Source organism: Pinus tabuliformis, chromosome 6, assembly GCF_031772625.1.
Source record: "Pinus tabuliformis cultivar Carrire ecotype Pingquan chromosome 6, CPIR1, whole genome shotgun sequence".
Lineage (NCBI taxonomy): Eukaryota > Viridiplantae > Streptophyta > Pinopsida > Pinales > Pinaceae > Pinus > Pinus tabuliformis.
The window spans coordinates 1,991,211,450-1,991,228,513 of record NC_142292.1 but is presented as its reverse complement, the minus strand read 5'-3'; the positions used below and the strand labels follow the sequence as shown (position 1 = coordinate 1,991,228,513).

The window sequence follows — 17,064 nt, the reverse complement described above, 5'->3', positions numbered from 1 at the left end:
TTTACATTGTTATATGAATGCAAGTAGGAATATTTGTTTACGCGAAGCTAACCACAATGCATGTTGAACTTATCCACTACTTGTTGGAAATACTGAGAATGGGGTGGGGGTGAATCAGTATTTCCTTTTTTTGTTGTTCTTGTTGTTACCAAAAGCACACACACACACACATATATATATATATGAAACACAGAAACAGATAGCTGGAATTAATGCTTTTATTAACACAAAAACAATGGAATGAAATGAATACAATATATCTATATATATAGTTGCAATTAGTTGCCAAGCTCCAACTTGGACTTCAGTGAGGCTCCAACCTCTAGAGCACCAACTCTATCTTGCAATAGTTATGTGCTTAGGAGCACCAACTCCCAAGGATTTTAATCCTGTTTAGTTCAGAGGCTCCAACCTCTTGGGCTCCAACCCAAAATCTGGTATCAACTACTTTGCTGCAGTTTTCTGCACCCAACACTGCTTAGCTTCTGCCTTTCTCCAGTTCCCCTGCTTCTCTGGTCTCTCGTGCCTCTTGCCAGTTCTTAGGGTTCCTCTCTCACAGATTATACATTCAACAACACACACTTCTCCTTGTGTTTCTGTTTTTATGTGTCTCAGGCACCTCTGACTGATCGTTTCCGCTTACACCACCTCTTTGGCTTCCTCCTCAGTCGCTGTGGCTTCCTCTATGCTGTGCAAGTTCACTGACTCTTCTAGGGACACGTAGATTCATTAGAGAGATCCAAATAATCCATGAACAACACATCTTCCCAGTTAACTGTAACAATGCTCCTTTTGACAATGATTGCAGGCATACACAAAGTTTTTCGATTTAGAGGAGGTGTTATGCCCCAATCGCAATCTCCATCGCCATGATGCACCCCATTTAACTGACGTTCAGCCTCCTAAATCATTGGAGCAGTTATCATAGGCCTTTCGGCCTAAAAAACCCGTGTAATGCATAAACACAAATATATAGGAATATATGAGAAACACAGCCAAAAAACTAAAGGGCGGGCTTCAAGAATCCATACACCCGCATTAATATTGTATCCGATCCGCTCCTCCACAGTTTCATCGCAATCGGCCCCAAAACCTTTTCCACATGATCCATTCCTTTTCCTTTCGGAACTGGAATGTCCTTGGAGAATGCCTAAACACCCCGAATCACCCCGCGGATCACCCTTTTAACTATATCCGCCTGTTTTCCTTTTAAACAGAAGTACATTGAAAAATGCCCCAAAACACTGGTTTTTACCTTTTCCTATCGGTGCGCTTACTGTACGCCGAAGTCAATGCGCCAAGCATTTGTGACCATTGATCTGGAGCGATGAGATCTGATGGTCCAGATCAAATCGCCTTATCGGCGATCGGAGGTCCCAATGGACTGCACTATCGGCGCTATTCCTTTGGTCCGATCGCTGCTCTCTATCGGTGATTTACAATGGCGCTTAACACTTAATACACTCCCGCTTTGATATGCCGATGTGATATCGCTGATCGCTATCGGCAATTTACAATGGCGCTTAACACTTGATACACTCCCGCTCCGATATGCTGATGCGATATAAGTCCCGGACCCGATTGGATCCCAAAACTCCCATGCATATATTTACAAGTCCGCAATCCACCTCCGATAGTGTATTTGCCATGTATTTCATAGTTTTGCCCACCAATAGAGTTAAAGCATGCATACATGGGTTTCACGGGCCCGATAACGTAAATATATATATATATATATATATATATATATATATATATATATATATATATATATATATATATATATATATATATATATATATATATATATATATATATATATATATATATATATATATATATATATGAGTTCGGCTTTAACTCTGTCTGTTGTTAAATGCATGCATGTAAGCTCTCCGATGGCTCTGTATGCTCTGTTTGCTCCTTTGCTTTGGCATATATATATGACATATACATACAATGGCTTTGTTTGCTCTGTGTGCTCCATATACATATGTGGCTGCTCTTGGCTCCGATATGCCTCCTTGCTCTGTTTGCTCTGTGTGCTGCTTTGCTTTGGCATATACATATGACATATACATACGATGGCTTTGTTTGCTCTATGTTCTCCATATACATATGTGGCTCCTCTTGGCTTCGATATGCCTCTTTGCTCTGATTGCTTCCTCCTATGGCTCTGAATGCTCTGTGCTCTGTTATCTCCTCTGGTTGCTCTATCTGCTCCTCTAATATTTCCATATTGACATCAATGACAATCTGTGTCCAACAATCCCCCCCTTTGTTATTGATGGCAATATTCTTCTACTCTCCCCCTTTGACATCAATTGCAAAGGAATGCATACGGACTCCCCCTGTCAAACTGATCCCCCTGTCCTGCTACATCTTTATAAATGAACTTGAGTGATGATAAAGAGATAACCCCCATCTTTTGACGCAGATGTTCAAATGCCTCTCGAGGAAGAGGTTTTGTGAAAATATCAACTATCTATTCCTTAGTACTGATATGTTCTAGAACGATGTTTTGTTCAACTACTTGCTGTTGGGTGTGGAGCTTGATTATCTTCTATATTCAAAGGTATTGCCACATAGGACCCCAGTTCGAAATGAGGGTGGCAACGCCACCCGTAAAATATTCACTGCAGGGGGGGTCTAGGGGGGGGCGGCTGCGACCTTTGGGAGGCCCCCCCTAGAGGGGGGTTTCGGGGGTAGCGCCCCCGAAGCTAAAAACAACTGTAAAATTGCCTTGTAAAAGTATAGTAATTTCTAGTCAATCTGGGCCGTTCATTAGGCGGATGATCTGACAGTAGAACTTATGTTTAGTTTAGGGTTTTTTGCCCTAGAAGGCAACCCCTCTCTTTGTATGAGGGTATTGTATTTGAGGCTGTGTGATAGATGTGTATTCTGTGAGCGAGAAATAGAGAGGTGAGACTGTGAGAGAAAACAGAGGATATTACAGTGGATTTGTTGTAGGTTGTGTCTCTTCATTTTGTTGGATAATAGAAAGGAAGGATTGACTGTTTGGGGTGGATGTAGCCCAAACTGGGTGAACCACATATATCTATGTCTCTCTTGTTTTGTGCGTTTTCTGTGTTTATATTTCTGCAATATTTTATGTGTTCCATTGCTCCGTAATATATAATTTTCTAACAACTGGTATCAAAGCCAAAGGTCTATTTGGCTGATAAACTCGCAGGAAAGAAGGGTTCCTGGTTCGAGTGGGAGCAATGGCGGAAGATGGTAAGTTTAGGGTCGAGAAATTTAATGGCCAAAACTTCTCACTGTGGAAGATGCAGATGGAAGATTATCTGTATCAGAAAGATCTATACCTACCATTGGGCGGGAAAACAAAGATGCCGACGGGTATGAAAGATGAAGAATGGAGCCTTCTCGATAGAAAGGCACTCAAAACAATACGGTTGTGCCTTGCTGCGTCAGTCGCCTTCAACATTTCGAAGGAAACCACGACAGAGGGTTTGATGCAGACGTTGTCGAAACTATATGAAAAACCCTCGGCCTCAAACAAGGTATTTCTTATGAAACAGTTATTTAATATGAATATGTCGGAAGGTGGATCTGTTGCAAACCATTTAAATGATTTTAATACAGTTACAAGTCAGTTAAGTTCTGTAGGGGTAAACTTTGATGATGAAGTTAGAGCTCTGTTATTCTTGTGCTCATTACCAGAAAGTTGGAATGGTTTGGTAATGGCCATTAGTAACTCCGTTTCTGGATCTAGTACTTTAAAGTTTGATGATGTTGTCGGTGCTATCCTTAGCGAGGAAATGCGACGGAAAAGCTCCGGTGAGACATCGGGAAATGCTTTGAGTGCAGAGTCTAGAGGAAGAAAAATGGAAAGAGGAAAGAGCTCAGGATATCGCAGTAAATCAAGGAAAGGCAGATCCAAGTCCAGATCGGGGATAGTGTGCTGGAAATGTGGAAAGAAAGGACACCTAAAGAAAGATTGTAGATCTCGGAAGGGAAAAGAAGGAGATGCACAGCAAGAAAACAATCATGAAGCAAATGTGACAGGTGAGGTGTTACAAGATGCTTTGATTCTTTCTTTCGAAAATATTACTGATTCCTGGGTGGTAGATTCAGGGGCTTCATTCCATGCCACACCTGATAAGAAATACTTTCATGACTATGTTCAAGGAGATTTTGGACAAGTTCGTCTGGGTGATGATAAACCCTGTAAAATCGTTGGAATGGGTAAGGTTCTTGTAAAACAGCAGAATGGAAACCAATGGCTATTAAAGGAGGTAAGGCATGTTCTAGATCTAAAGAAAAATCTGATTTCAACAGGGCAGTTAGGCGGTGAAGGTTGTGTGACAACTTTCACAGATAAAACTTGGAAGGTCACCAAAGGAGCCCTGGTAATAGCAAAAGGCGAAAAGGTTGGTACATTGTATTTATGCAATGGTATTTCTAACTCTGTTAATGCTTGAACTTCCAAAGGAGCAGATGCAGCATTATGGCATCATAGGCTCGGACACATGAGTGAAAAGGGGATGAAGATTCTTCACTCAAGGAATTTGTTGCCGGGTTTGAAGAATGTTGATTTGGACTTCTGTGAGAATTGCATTTATGGAAAACAGAAGAGAGTCAGATTTCTCAGAGTTGGGAAAGAAAAGAAGAATGAAAAATTAGAGCTTGTGCATACAGATGTATGGGGACCTGCTCAGGTATCATCTCTCGGTGGCTCTCGTTATTATGTTACTTTTATTGATGATGCAACTAGAAAAACTTGGATTTATTGTATTAAGAATAAATCTGATGTATTTGATACTTTCAAGAAATGGAAAGCTTTGGTTGAGATTGAGACAGGAAAGAAATTGAAGTGTCTTAGATCAGATAATGGAGGTGAATATTGCAGCAAAGAGTTTGATAGGTACTGTTCAGAGCATGGAATTCGCAGAGAGAAGATAGTTCCAAGAACACCAAAAGAAAATGGTGTGTCAGAAAGGATGAACAGAACAATCATGGAGCGTGCAAGGTGCATGAGATTGCATGCAGGATTGCCTTTACAGTTTTGGGCAGATGTTGTAGATACTGTTGTTTATCTAATAAACAGAGGGCCTTCAAGTTCCTTGGATGGTGGTGTTCCAGAGGAAGCATGGACAGGTAAAAAGGTAAACTACTCTATTTTAAAGCCTTTTGGTTGTGAGGCCTTTGTCCATATTGATAAAGAAAATAGAACAAAGCTTGAGGCAAAATCAAAGAAATGTACCTTTATTGGATATGGTGTTAATGATTTTGGTTATCGCTTATATGATTACGAAAATCACAAAATCATTAGGAGCAGAGATGTAATATTCAATGAAAAGGTCTTGTATAAGAATCAGTTGCAGGAAAAGAAACAGGAAAAGGAAAACAAGGAATATGCAGTTCTTGATGAAATCACTGAAAAAGGAAAGGTGCCTGAAAATAATAATAATCAACAACCACAACAACAGCAACCACCACAACAACAACAGGCACCCCAAACACCTGAAGGTGGTGTTAGAAGATCTACCAAGATAAGTAGACCCCCTGAACGATACTCTCCTTCATTATATTATTTATTGTTGACTGATTCCGGTGAACCCGAATGTTATGAAGAAGCAATGCAGGTTGAAAGTAGGAAGAAGTGGGAGGTAGCCATGGAAGAAGAGATGGACTCCTTAATGCATAACCAGACTTGGGATTTAGTTAGGTTTCCTGTAGGAAAAACTACATTGAAGAATAAATGGGTTTACAGGCTGAAGGAAGAAGATGGAGGAAAACAGAGGTATAAAGCTAGACTTGTGGTGAAGGGGTTTGCACAGAAGAAAGATATTGATTTTGATGAAATATTTTCTCCTGTTGTTAAAATGACTTCAATCAGAACCATTTTAAGTCTTGTAGCAGCTGAAGATTTGCATCTTGAGCAGTTAGATGTAAAGACAACTTTTCTCCATGGGGATTTGGAGGAAGAGATATATATGCAGCAGCCACAAGGATATGAGGTGAAAGGGAAGGAGAAACTAGTGTGCAGGTTGAAGAAGAGCTTGTATGGCTTAAAACAGGCTCCAAGGCAGTGGTATCTAAAATTTGACAAGTTTATGTCTGAACAAGGTTATACTAGATGTCACTCTGATCATTGTGTTTATTTGAAAAAGCAAAATGATGGCAGCTATATTATATTGTTATTGTATGTAGATGACATGCTTGTTGCAGGATCTAACATGCAGGAAATAAATGTGCTCAAAATAAAATTGGCAAATTCATTTGCAATGAAGGATTTGGGAGCTGCAAAACAAATCCTTGGTATGAGAATAACTAGAGACAGAAAAAGTCGTAAATTAACATTGTCTCAGAATGAGTACATACAAAAGGTGTTGAAAAGATTTAACATGCACAATGCAAAACCAGTTAGTACACCTTTTGCTAGCCATTTCAAATTTAGCAAGGAAATGTGCCCAAAGACCCAAGAAGACATGGATTATATGTCTAAAGTTCCATATGCATCAGCAGTTGGAAGCTTAATGTATGCAATGGTCTGCACAAGGCCTGATATTGCACATGCAGTGGGAGTTGTAAGTAGGTACATGAACAATCCAGGAAAGGAACATTGGATGGTAGTGAAATGGATTCTCAGATATTTGAAAGGTACTACAAATCAAGCATTATGCTTTGGTGGTTCAAACATCTCCCTACAAGGATATTTTGATGCAGATATGGCAGGTGACAGAGATAACAGGAGGAGCACTACAGGATATGTATTTACTGTTGGAGGAACAGCTGTCAGTTGGGTTTCAAAAATCCAAAGTGTTGTTGCACTTTCAACAACAGAAGCAGAGTATGTTGCTGCTACAGAGGCTAGTAAAGAAATGATTTGGTTACAAAGGTTTATGGGTGAATTGGGTAAGGAGCATGATATGGGCACGTTATATAGTGATAGCCAAAGTGCCATTCATCTTGCAAAGAACTCAGCATTTCATTCCAGGACTAAACACATACAGCTCAAGTACCATTTCATATGATCAGTGTTGGAAGATGGAGAGTTGAAGCTGGAAAAGATACACACTAGCCAGAATCCTGCAGATATGCTAACAAAAGTTGTAACCAGGGAGAAACTGAGAATATGCTCAGTTTCAGTTGGTCTTCAAGGATGACGATGAAGATGAGAAACAGCCAGGTCCAAAGAGGAGTCATTGTCCAGCAAATGGAGCAGCGGTGGAGTTGCTACAATCAGTCTCCAAGTGGGAGATTGTTGGGTGTGGAGCCTGATTATCTTCTATATTCAAAGGTATTGCCACATAGGACCCCAGTTCGAAATGCCGCCCGTAAAATATTCACTATAGGGGGGGTCCAGGGGGGCGGCTGCGACCTTTGGGAGGCCCCCCCTGGCGGGGGGTTTCGGGGGCAGCGCCCCCGAAGCTAAAAACAACTGTAAAATTTCCTTGTAAAAGTATAGTAATTTCTAGTCAATCTGGGCCGTTCATTAGGCGGATGATCTGACGGTAGAACTTATGTTTAGTTTAGGGTTTTTTGCCCTAGAAGGCAACCCCTATCTTTGTATGAGGGTATTTTATTTGAGGCTGTGTGATAGATGTGTATTCTGTGAGCGAGAAACAAAGAGGTGAGACTGTGAGATAAAACAGAGGATATTACAGTGGATTTGTTGTAGGTTGTGTCTCTTCATTTTGCTGGATAATAGAAAGGAAGGACTGGCTGTTCGGGGTGGACGTAGCCCAAACTGGGTGAACCACATATATCTGTGTCTCTCTTGTTTTGTGCGTTTTCTGTGTTTATTTTTCTGCAATATTTTATGTGTTCCATTGCTCCGTAATATATAATTTTCTAACACTTGCTCACGGAGGAATGATACTTGATTGGTATGTGTTTGGTCCTTGAGTGCATCACTAGATATTTGCTGAGACTGATAGCACTTGTGTTGTCACAATAGACGGTAATCGGTTGATATATACATATGTTGACATCTTTTAGAGCTTCCTTCATCCATAGTATCTGAGTACAATAGTCTACTGCAACAATATACTCGACTTCGGCTACGGATAATGATATGGATGATTATTTTTTGTTGAGCCAGGATACTAAGCAGTCTCCTAGGAAGAACACATTTCCACTAGTACTTTTCCGATCATCTATACTTCCAGCCCAATCAGCATCGGTGTATGCAGTTACATCAGTGTTGAGCTCCTTGGGTACCAAAGACCGAAATCAGGAGTTCCTTCCAAATATTTGAGAATTCTTTTTACAGCTAATAAATGGGATTGTTTAGGAGTAGATTGAAATCTTCCCACCATTCCTACTGCCTGCATTATGTCTGGTCTTGTAGCTGTTAAGTATAGAAGGGCTCCAATTATTGACCTGTAATAAGTTGCATCTACTAGAGGGGAGTCATCATCTTTGCTCAATTTGTAGTTTGTGGTCATAGTTGTGCTCATGGGTGCACAGTCCTCCATTCCATATTTTTTGAGCATGTCTTTTAGATATTTGGTTTGAGATATACACAATCCTGCTCTGGTTTGAGATACTTGAAGTCCAAAGAAGTGAGACAGCTCTCCTATAATTGACATCTCAAACTATTTTAACATGTTTTGAGAAAATTCATGGCTCATTTCATCATCATTGCTGGAAAAAATCAGATCATCAACATAAACAAGAGGAACTAGTAACTTAACTTCATCTGTCTTTATGTATAGATTACTTCCAGCCACTCCCTTTTTGAAGCCTTGTTGTTGTAGATAGTGATCCAATCTTGTATACCAAGCTCTAGGAGCTTGTTTCAACCCATATAAATCCTTTTTTAACTTACAGACTAAGTCCTTTCCTTCTGTTAGATCAAACCCTTCTGGCTACTCCATGTAGACTTCTTCCTTGAGTTCCCCATTTAGAAATGATGATTTCATGTCCATTTGATAGATTTTGAATCCTTTTGAGCAAGCAAATGCCAAGAACATCCTGATAGCTTCCATATGAGCTACTAGTGCAAATGTCTCTTCAAAGTCAATTCCTTCAATTTGTGAATAGCCTTTGTAGACAAGCCTTGCCTTGTTTCTGATAACCTGTCCTTCCTCATTCATTTTATTTTTGAACACCCATTTGGTTCCTATTATGTTTTTGTCCTTTGGACGAGGTACCAGGTCCCATGTCTTGTTCTTCTCAATTTGGGACATTTCTTATTCCATGGCTTTTACCCAATGAGGATCCTTACTTGCTTGTGCAAATGTTTCTGGTTCTATCATAGATAGCAGAGCAATAATGTTTCTCTTTGGTGTGATGGTCACCCTTCTTCGGGTTTGCATCCCTTCACTCTGTTGCCAATAATTTGCTCTTCTAGATGATATTTCTGGATAAACTTCATCTTTGAAGGGGTATGAGGTGGTTCTTTCTCCTCTTCTTCTTCTTCCTCATCTATTTCTTCTTCTTCAGGTTCTTCTTCTTTAGGTTCTTCTTCAATGAGAAGATCATCTTCATGTTTTTCAATTTCTTTTTCTGGAAGGTCTTCATCAACCTTTACATCAATGCTTTCCACTATTTTCTTTAGTTGAAAATTGTAGCACTTGTAAGCCTTACTCCGTGTAGAGTATCCAAGCAATATCCCTTCATCAACCTGAGACTCAAACTTTCCTGGTGAGCCATCCTTGATTTTTATAAAGCACTTGCTTCCAAAGATCTTGAAGTACTTCACTGAAGCAGGTCTTCCTTTCCATAACTCATAAGGAGTTTTCTCACAGTTTGGTCTTAATTGAGTTCGATTCAATGTATAGACAACTGTCCCTACTGCTTCTCTCCAGAATTTTGGCTACAAGTCTGCGGCTAATAACATTGTTCTTGCCATTTCTTGGACTATTCAGTTTCTTCTTTCAACTACCCCATTTTGCTGAGGTGTTTTGGCAGCAGGGAATTCCCTTTTAATTCCATGAATATTACAGAATTCACTAAACTCGTTTGATGTGAATTCTCCCCCTCTGCCCATTCTGAAGCACTTAATTTTTGAATCTTTTTCATTTTCTACAAGGGCTTTTAGATTCTTAAAACACTCAAAAGTTTCAGATTTATACTTTATAAAATCAATCCACATCATTCTAGTATAATCATCAACAAATAACACAAAGTACCTTTCTCCTTGGAGTGCCTGATTTCTAGTTGGTCCACACAAATCAGTATGGATGATCTCGAAGGGCTTTGATGTAGAGAGCTCCTTTGTCTTGTGGTTGGTTCTGGTTTGCTTTCCATGTTTACGGGGACCACATACTCCTTGATTTGGTTTGAACAACCTTGGGATGTCTCGTACAGCTCTAATCTTACTGATATTGATCAGATTTTTGAAGCTTGTATGTCCAAGTCACTTGTGCCATAGCCAACTTTCATCTGTCTGACTCAGGTAGCATTTATTTTCTTGAATCTTGTTCAGAATGTAAATGTTTTCTAGTGTTCTAACCCCTTTTGCCACAAGTTCCCCTGAGGAAGAGTTCCTTATTTCACAGTCTTTGGTGCTGAATACAACCTTATGTCCTTGATCACAGATTTGGCTAACACTCAGGAGATTGTGTTTGAGCCCGTCTACTAGCAGAGAATCTTGAGCTTTTCCTTTTCCATTGATCAGAGTAACAGTTCCTTTTCCCGCAATTCTGCCAGATCCACTTCCAAAGGACACATTCCCTTCCTTTTTTATCAATGAGACGAACTTCCTTTTGTCTCCTGTCATGTGTCTGGAGCACCCACTATCCACAAACCAATGATTTTCATTATTTTGAGCATATAGAGCCAAGCCACATTTATCTATGTTGGAATTCTTACTACTCGTCTTTCTTCCTTTGAGTGGGTAGTTTTGTTCATAGTGTCCATTATTGTAGTAGAATGAGTAGATCATATCAAATTTGGTCAAGGGATCAAATGAATTGAAGGTTTTGATTTGTCCCTTCCTTTTGGGGGCATATGAATTGATTATTTGGTCCTTTAGCTTTGGCATTTCACTTCTGCGAGCCATGCAATGTTTGGCTTGATGACCAAAGTTTTTACAGTGAAAGCAGTGTCCAAGAAAGATGGTTTTGTACCTATTGAAGCAGCCATGGTTTGAGTTGATTTCCTTCCTGGGAATTACTCCTACCTCATTCTTTCAATTTGAGATGGGCCCTTGGTTGAGTACAGGTTTGTATTTGCTACAGTATCCATGATTTGACCCCACATTCTTCTTTGGAGTAATTCTCTCTTCATTCTTTGGATTTGGGATGCGCTTTTGATAACATACTTTTTCCTCTTTTGGATTGCAGGAAAGTGCATCGACATAGCTTTTCACACTATTCTTAGTGCTTGAAGATTCACCTTCGAAACCTATTCCAAACTTGTCATGGTGAGGTTTTTGAATTTTTAGAATAGTCTCAAGTATTTGAGAGCTTTTACAACCCTTTTTAATTTTCTCCAACTCCTTTCTTAGAGACACTATCTCGACTTCACGTTCTTCACAAGTCTCTTCTTTTTCTTTTAGCTTTGCTTCCAAGAGAACTTCTCTCCTTCTTGTTTCCTCTTTTTCCACTTTGAGAGAAATGATTTTATTCCGTGGTTTCTCATTTTCTTCAATGGCACTTATCAACAGTTCATCTACATTTCCTTCCATCCCTGAGTCATCATCATTTGTGAATGCCATGAATAATGTTTCTTGGTTTTCATCATGGTCACTTTCCTCATCTAATTTCTTTTTGATGACCATAAACTCATCCTCATCAGACTCATCTTGCTTAGAGAAGAAGTTCTTCTTATTGAAACCTTTCTTTTTGTTTTCCATTCTTTTAGAATTTCCTTCATCATCACTATCATGTTTATGAGGACATTTTGCTGCATAATGACCTATTTTTCCACATTTAAAATAGATAAGAGGGTAAGTGCCTTTAAGCTTAGATCCTTTCTTTAGCTTTCGTACATATTGAGCCAATTCGGATTCCACATCTGATTCATCACTACAGTCATTCCTTTCTTTCCCCTTCTTTGACTTTAAGGCCTTGAACGCAGAATCTTTGGAGCTTGGGCCACCTTTCCTCATCTCATAGGCAGTGAGGATTCCATGGAGTTCATCCATCTTGAGGGTATCTAGATCCTTTGCTTCTTCTATGGTGCTTATTTTGGAGTCAAATCTGTTTGGAAGAGATCTTAATACCTTTTGAACAATGATACTTTCTTCAATTTTTTTGTCCAATCCTTTAAGGGAGTTGACCACTTGAGCTACTCAGAGGAGGTATGCTGTAATATATTCTTCATATTCCATCCTCAGACTTTCAAATTGTCTTCTATGAGTTTGAAGCTTTGCCTTCTTGACTTTTGAGTCTCCATCGTATAAGCCAACTAGCCTCTCCCACATTTCTTTGGCAGAGGTACAGTGCATGAATTTTGTAAACTCGGCATCAGTGATTCTACTAGTGATGGAGTTCAAGGCCCTTGAATTTGCGATGTAGGCTTTCCTCTCTTCTTGATCTGTTGGAAGAGTGGTAGTCATTTGGTATTCATTTTGAACAAAATTCCAGACTTCAGGTCCAAGGGACATCAAGTAGTAGGTCATTCTTTTTTTCTAGAAACCAAAGTTAGTGCCATCAGACAAAGGAGGTCTTCCTGATGCTTCGTGATTTCTCATCATGGCTGCGGATCCTTCTTCAAGCTGTTAGGCTAGTATGAAGAAGCCTGCTCTGATACCAATTGTTGGAAATACTGAGGGGGGTTGGGGTGAATCAATATTTCTTTTTTTTGTTGTTCTTGTTGTTACCAAAAGCACACACACACACACACACACATATATATATATGAAACACAGAAACAGATAGCTAGAATTAATGTTATTATTAACACAAAAATAGTGCAATGAAATGAATACAGTATACATACATACATATATATATATATATATATATATATATATATATATATATATATATAGATATATATAATTGGTTGCAATTAGTTGCCAAGCTCCAACTTGGACTTTAGTGAGGCTCCAACCTCCAGAGCACCAACTCTGTCTTGTAATAGTTCTGCACTTAGGAGCACCAACTCCCAAGGATTTCAATCCTATTTAGTTCAGAGGCTCCAACCTCTTGGGCTCCAACCCAAACCTGGTATCAACTGTTTTGCTACAGTTTTCTGCACCCAACACTGCTCAACTTTTGCCTTTCTTCAATATGCCTCTGCTCTCTCCCGCCTCTTGCCAGTTCTTAGGCTTCTTCTCTCACAGATTATACATTCAACAACACACACTTCTCCTTGTGTTTATGTTTTTATGTGTCTCAAGCACCTCTGACTGATCGTTTCCACTTACACCGCCTCTTTGGCTTCCTCCTCAGTTGCTGTGGCTTTCTCTGCACTGTGTAAGTTCATCGAATCTTCTGGGGACACGTAGATTCATTAGAGAGATCCAAATAATCCATGGACAACACATCTTCCTGGTTAACTATAACAACACTCCTTTTGACAATGATTGCAGGCATACACAGAGTTTTTCAGTTTAATGGAGGTGTTATGCCCCAATTGCAATCTCCATCACCATGATGCACCCCATTTAACTGACGTTCAGCCTCCTGAATCATCGGAGCAGTTATCATAGGCCTTTCGGCATAAAAATCCCGCGTAATGCATAAACACAAATATACAGGAATATATGAGAAACACAGCCAAAAAACTAAAGGGCGGACTTCAAGAATCCATACACCCACATTAATATTGTATCGGATCCGCTCCTCCACAGTTTCATCGCAATCAGCCCCAAAACCTTTTCCACATGATCCATGCCTTTTCCTTTTAGAACCGGAATGTCCTTGGAGAATTCCTAAGCACCTCGAATCACCCCGCGGATCACCCTTTTAACTATATCTGCATGTTTTCCTTTTAAACAGAAATACATTGAGAAATACCCCAAAACATTGTTTTTTACCTTTTCCTATCGGCACGCTTACCGTAAACCGAAGTCAACGCGCCAAGCATTTGTGACTGTTGATCTAGAGCGATGAGATCTGACGGTCCAGATCAAATCGCCTTATCGGCGATCGGAGGTCCCAATGGACTGCACTATCGGCACTATTCCTTTGGTCCAATGCGATATTGCTAATCGCTATCAGCGATTTACAATGGCACTTAACACTTAATCTACTCCGGCTCTGATATGCCGATGCGATATCGCTGATCGCTATCGGTGATTTACAATGGCACTTAACACTTGATACACTCTTGCTCTGATATGCCGATGCGATGTAAGTCCCGAACCCGATTGGATCCCAAAACTCCCGTGCATATATTTACAAGTCCGTAATCTGCCTCTGATAGTGTATTTTCCCTAGAGCCAAGTTTTCTGCCTCCGATAGTATAAAGGCATATATACATGAGTTTTTGGCCTCCGATAGTGTATTTGCCACGTATTTCATAGTTTTGCCCGCCGATAGTGTTAAAGCATGCATACATGGCTTTCACGGGCCCGATAACGTAAATATATCTATCTATCTCTCTCTCTCTCTCTCTCTCTATCTATCTATCTATTTATATATATATATATATATATATATATATATATATATATATATATATATATATATATATATATGAGTTTGGCTTCCGATAACTCCGTCTGCTATTAAATGCATGCATATAAGCTCTCCGATGGCTCTGTTTGCTCTGTGTGCTCCAAATGATAGAGATATACAACGAACAAGTGAGGGATCTTCTCGGATCATTGACCTCAAGTAAGAAATATCATTTTGTCGTGTTTTTATTTAAATTTTGGTGTTGTTCAAGAGATTTCAGTATAGAAAAGTCATGTTATGTTAGTAATTCCTTAATTCCCTGCACATTAGATATTCGAAATAGTGGTCATAAGGGATTTAATGTACCAGATGCTATACTTATGCCTGTTAAAGCAACTTTTGATGTTTTGGATTTGATGAATTTTGGCCAAAAGAATTGCACTGTTAGCTATACTGCACTAAATGACCACAGCAGTCGTTCTCACAGGTTTGAGAACTTACGACCATTTCTATAACATCTAAACATGTCTTAAAATATATTCATTTTTAGTAATTTGTTTGAAGGTGTACATTGCTAACAGTGTTCTTTGCAGTGTGTTGATTGTGCATGTGCAAGGTACAGATCGTGTTTCTGGGTGTAACCTTCATAGCTGCCTTAATTTGGTAGATCTTGCTGGAAGTGAGAGAGTGGATAAATCTGAAGTAACTGGAGATCATTTTAAGGAGGCACAATACATAAACAAGTCCCTTTCATCTTTAGGAGACATTATTGCAGCATTAGCACAGGGGAATTCGCATGTGCCATATCGAAATAGCAAATTGACTCAATTGCTTCAGGATTCATTAGGTTATAAACATTACCAAGTCCTTAAAAAGTCCTACTTTCTCCTTTATGTTTGAGCGTTATTTCAAATTTATTATCTGACATTGTGAATTATGCAAATCCTCCATACACCAGGGGGCAAGGCAAAGACTCTGATGTTTGTGCACATAAGTCCTGAACCAAATTCATATGGAGAGACAATAAGCACCCTTAAATTCGCTGAACGGGTGTCCTCTGTTGAACTTGGTGCTGCACGTTTGAATAAAGAAAGTGGAGAAGTTCGTGAGCTTAGAGAGCAGGTATGCACGTTTCAATAAAGAAAGTGGAGAAGTTTGTGAGCTTAGAGAGCCTTGCATTTATCATCATTTTCACTACAAACAGTTTATTTCATAAATTAAAAATATCATATACTGTTTCGGATTTCAGCTTTTATGCTTTCCCTTACTTGCAGGTAGACAGTTTGAAGAAGGCGTTGGCGAGGAAAGAAGCAGAAGTAGCACAGTTACAAAATATGAGAGAATCTCCACTTATTGACAAATACAAACTCCAAACGCCAGTGCGAAATCGTAGATGGAGCCTTGAAGCACCTGGAATAAGCAAAGTTGAGGTACGGGCGTATTAAGAATTTTTAAAAATTTCTCTTTTGAAGTCCCTGCTATCAAGTTCTATCGGTCCATTGATGATGACTTTTGTTTACAGGTACAAAATGGTATTTATAATTTTGGTATGGGCATCCATGATGACAAGTTGGTAGATTCAGGGGAGAGATCCAAGCTTAATGAGACGCCGATAGGCAAACAAAACGGCAACTGTCGGAGCAGTCTGGGAAATGACCGTAGAAATTTATCAGGGCTAAAAAGTGGTGGTACAGACGGTGAAACAAATACAGGAACTGATACTGTGGCTCCATTCGCATCGAAAAAGACTTGTCAAATTAAAAAGTCACTACAGTCCTTTGGAAAGCTAATCAATGGTGAAAAAGGGTAATGTTTCAAAGGCACAGTGTTACCCAATATGATTTGGAAATGCCCATTAACATCTGTAACAATTTGGAAATGCCCATTAACATTTTTGTCATTTTGGAAATGCCCATTAAGCCAATAGATGTTTTGGAAATGCCCATTAAGCTAACATGATTGCTTTTTTTTTTGGTAAATTAGATCTACAATTCAAGTTGAATCATCACCCCCTATCTGTAGCAGTGAGCGAAGATTATCTAGTGGTGGACAGAGCCAACCCTTCTCAAATAGGCAGCCACTTACAGTGGTCAACAATTCAGGAAGTGGTCGCCCTGGGCGAAATTCACTTGAGGGAAAAGTACCCGTGGAATCGAAGACAACAGCTTGTAAGTAGTCACAAGCAGCATAGTAGAGAGAATCCATTATTACATGAACACTTTTAAGCTCTTTTATAACATGATCTGACTCAGGATCAATTCATTTATACTTTGTTTCTATGACCTTCCAGCTCCAAACGGGCATGCAGGGCGAACTTGCAAGACCACCACCTGATCAGCAAGCGATGAAGGTGGGAAAACCTCATGTAATAACCTGCAAAAAGAGATAAACTCTGCATTACAACTGCAAAAAGAACCCATAGCCAACCAAGGGGACCCTGGACACCCAGAAATAAACTAGCAACTGCACCATATGTTGCAAGGAAAAGCGTAACGCAATAACATATAACACTAATTAATACACTAATTAATGATTCTTTGACAACTTAATTAATGATTTCTTGACAACTATAGAAAGG

At 39.5% G+C, this 17,064-nt stretch overlaps 1 protein-coding gene across 1 annotated transcript; it reads left to right on the top strand.

Annotated features, from left to right (window-relative positions):
- The first annotated feature begins 14,622 nt into the window (after positions 1-14,622).
- On the top strand, positions 14,623-16,662 carry LOC149267218 (kinesin-like protein KIN-14Q). Its single transcript, XM_089410529.1, has 7 exons — positions 14,623-14,674; positions 14,817-14,973; positions 15,080-15,333; positions 15,445-15,608; positions 15,761-15,916; positions 16,009-16,292; positions 16,470-16,662. Exons 1-7 carry the CDS (start codon positions 14,623-14,625, stop codon positions 16,660-16,662), a joined length of 1,260 nt encoding a protein of 419 aa, XP_089266655.1.
- Positions 16,663-17,064: the final 402 nt, after the last annotated feature.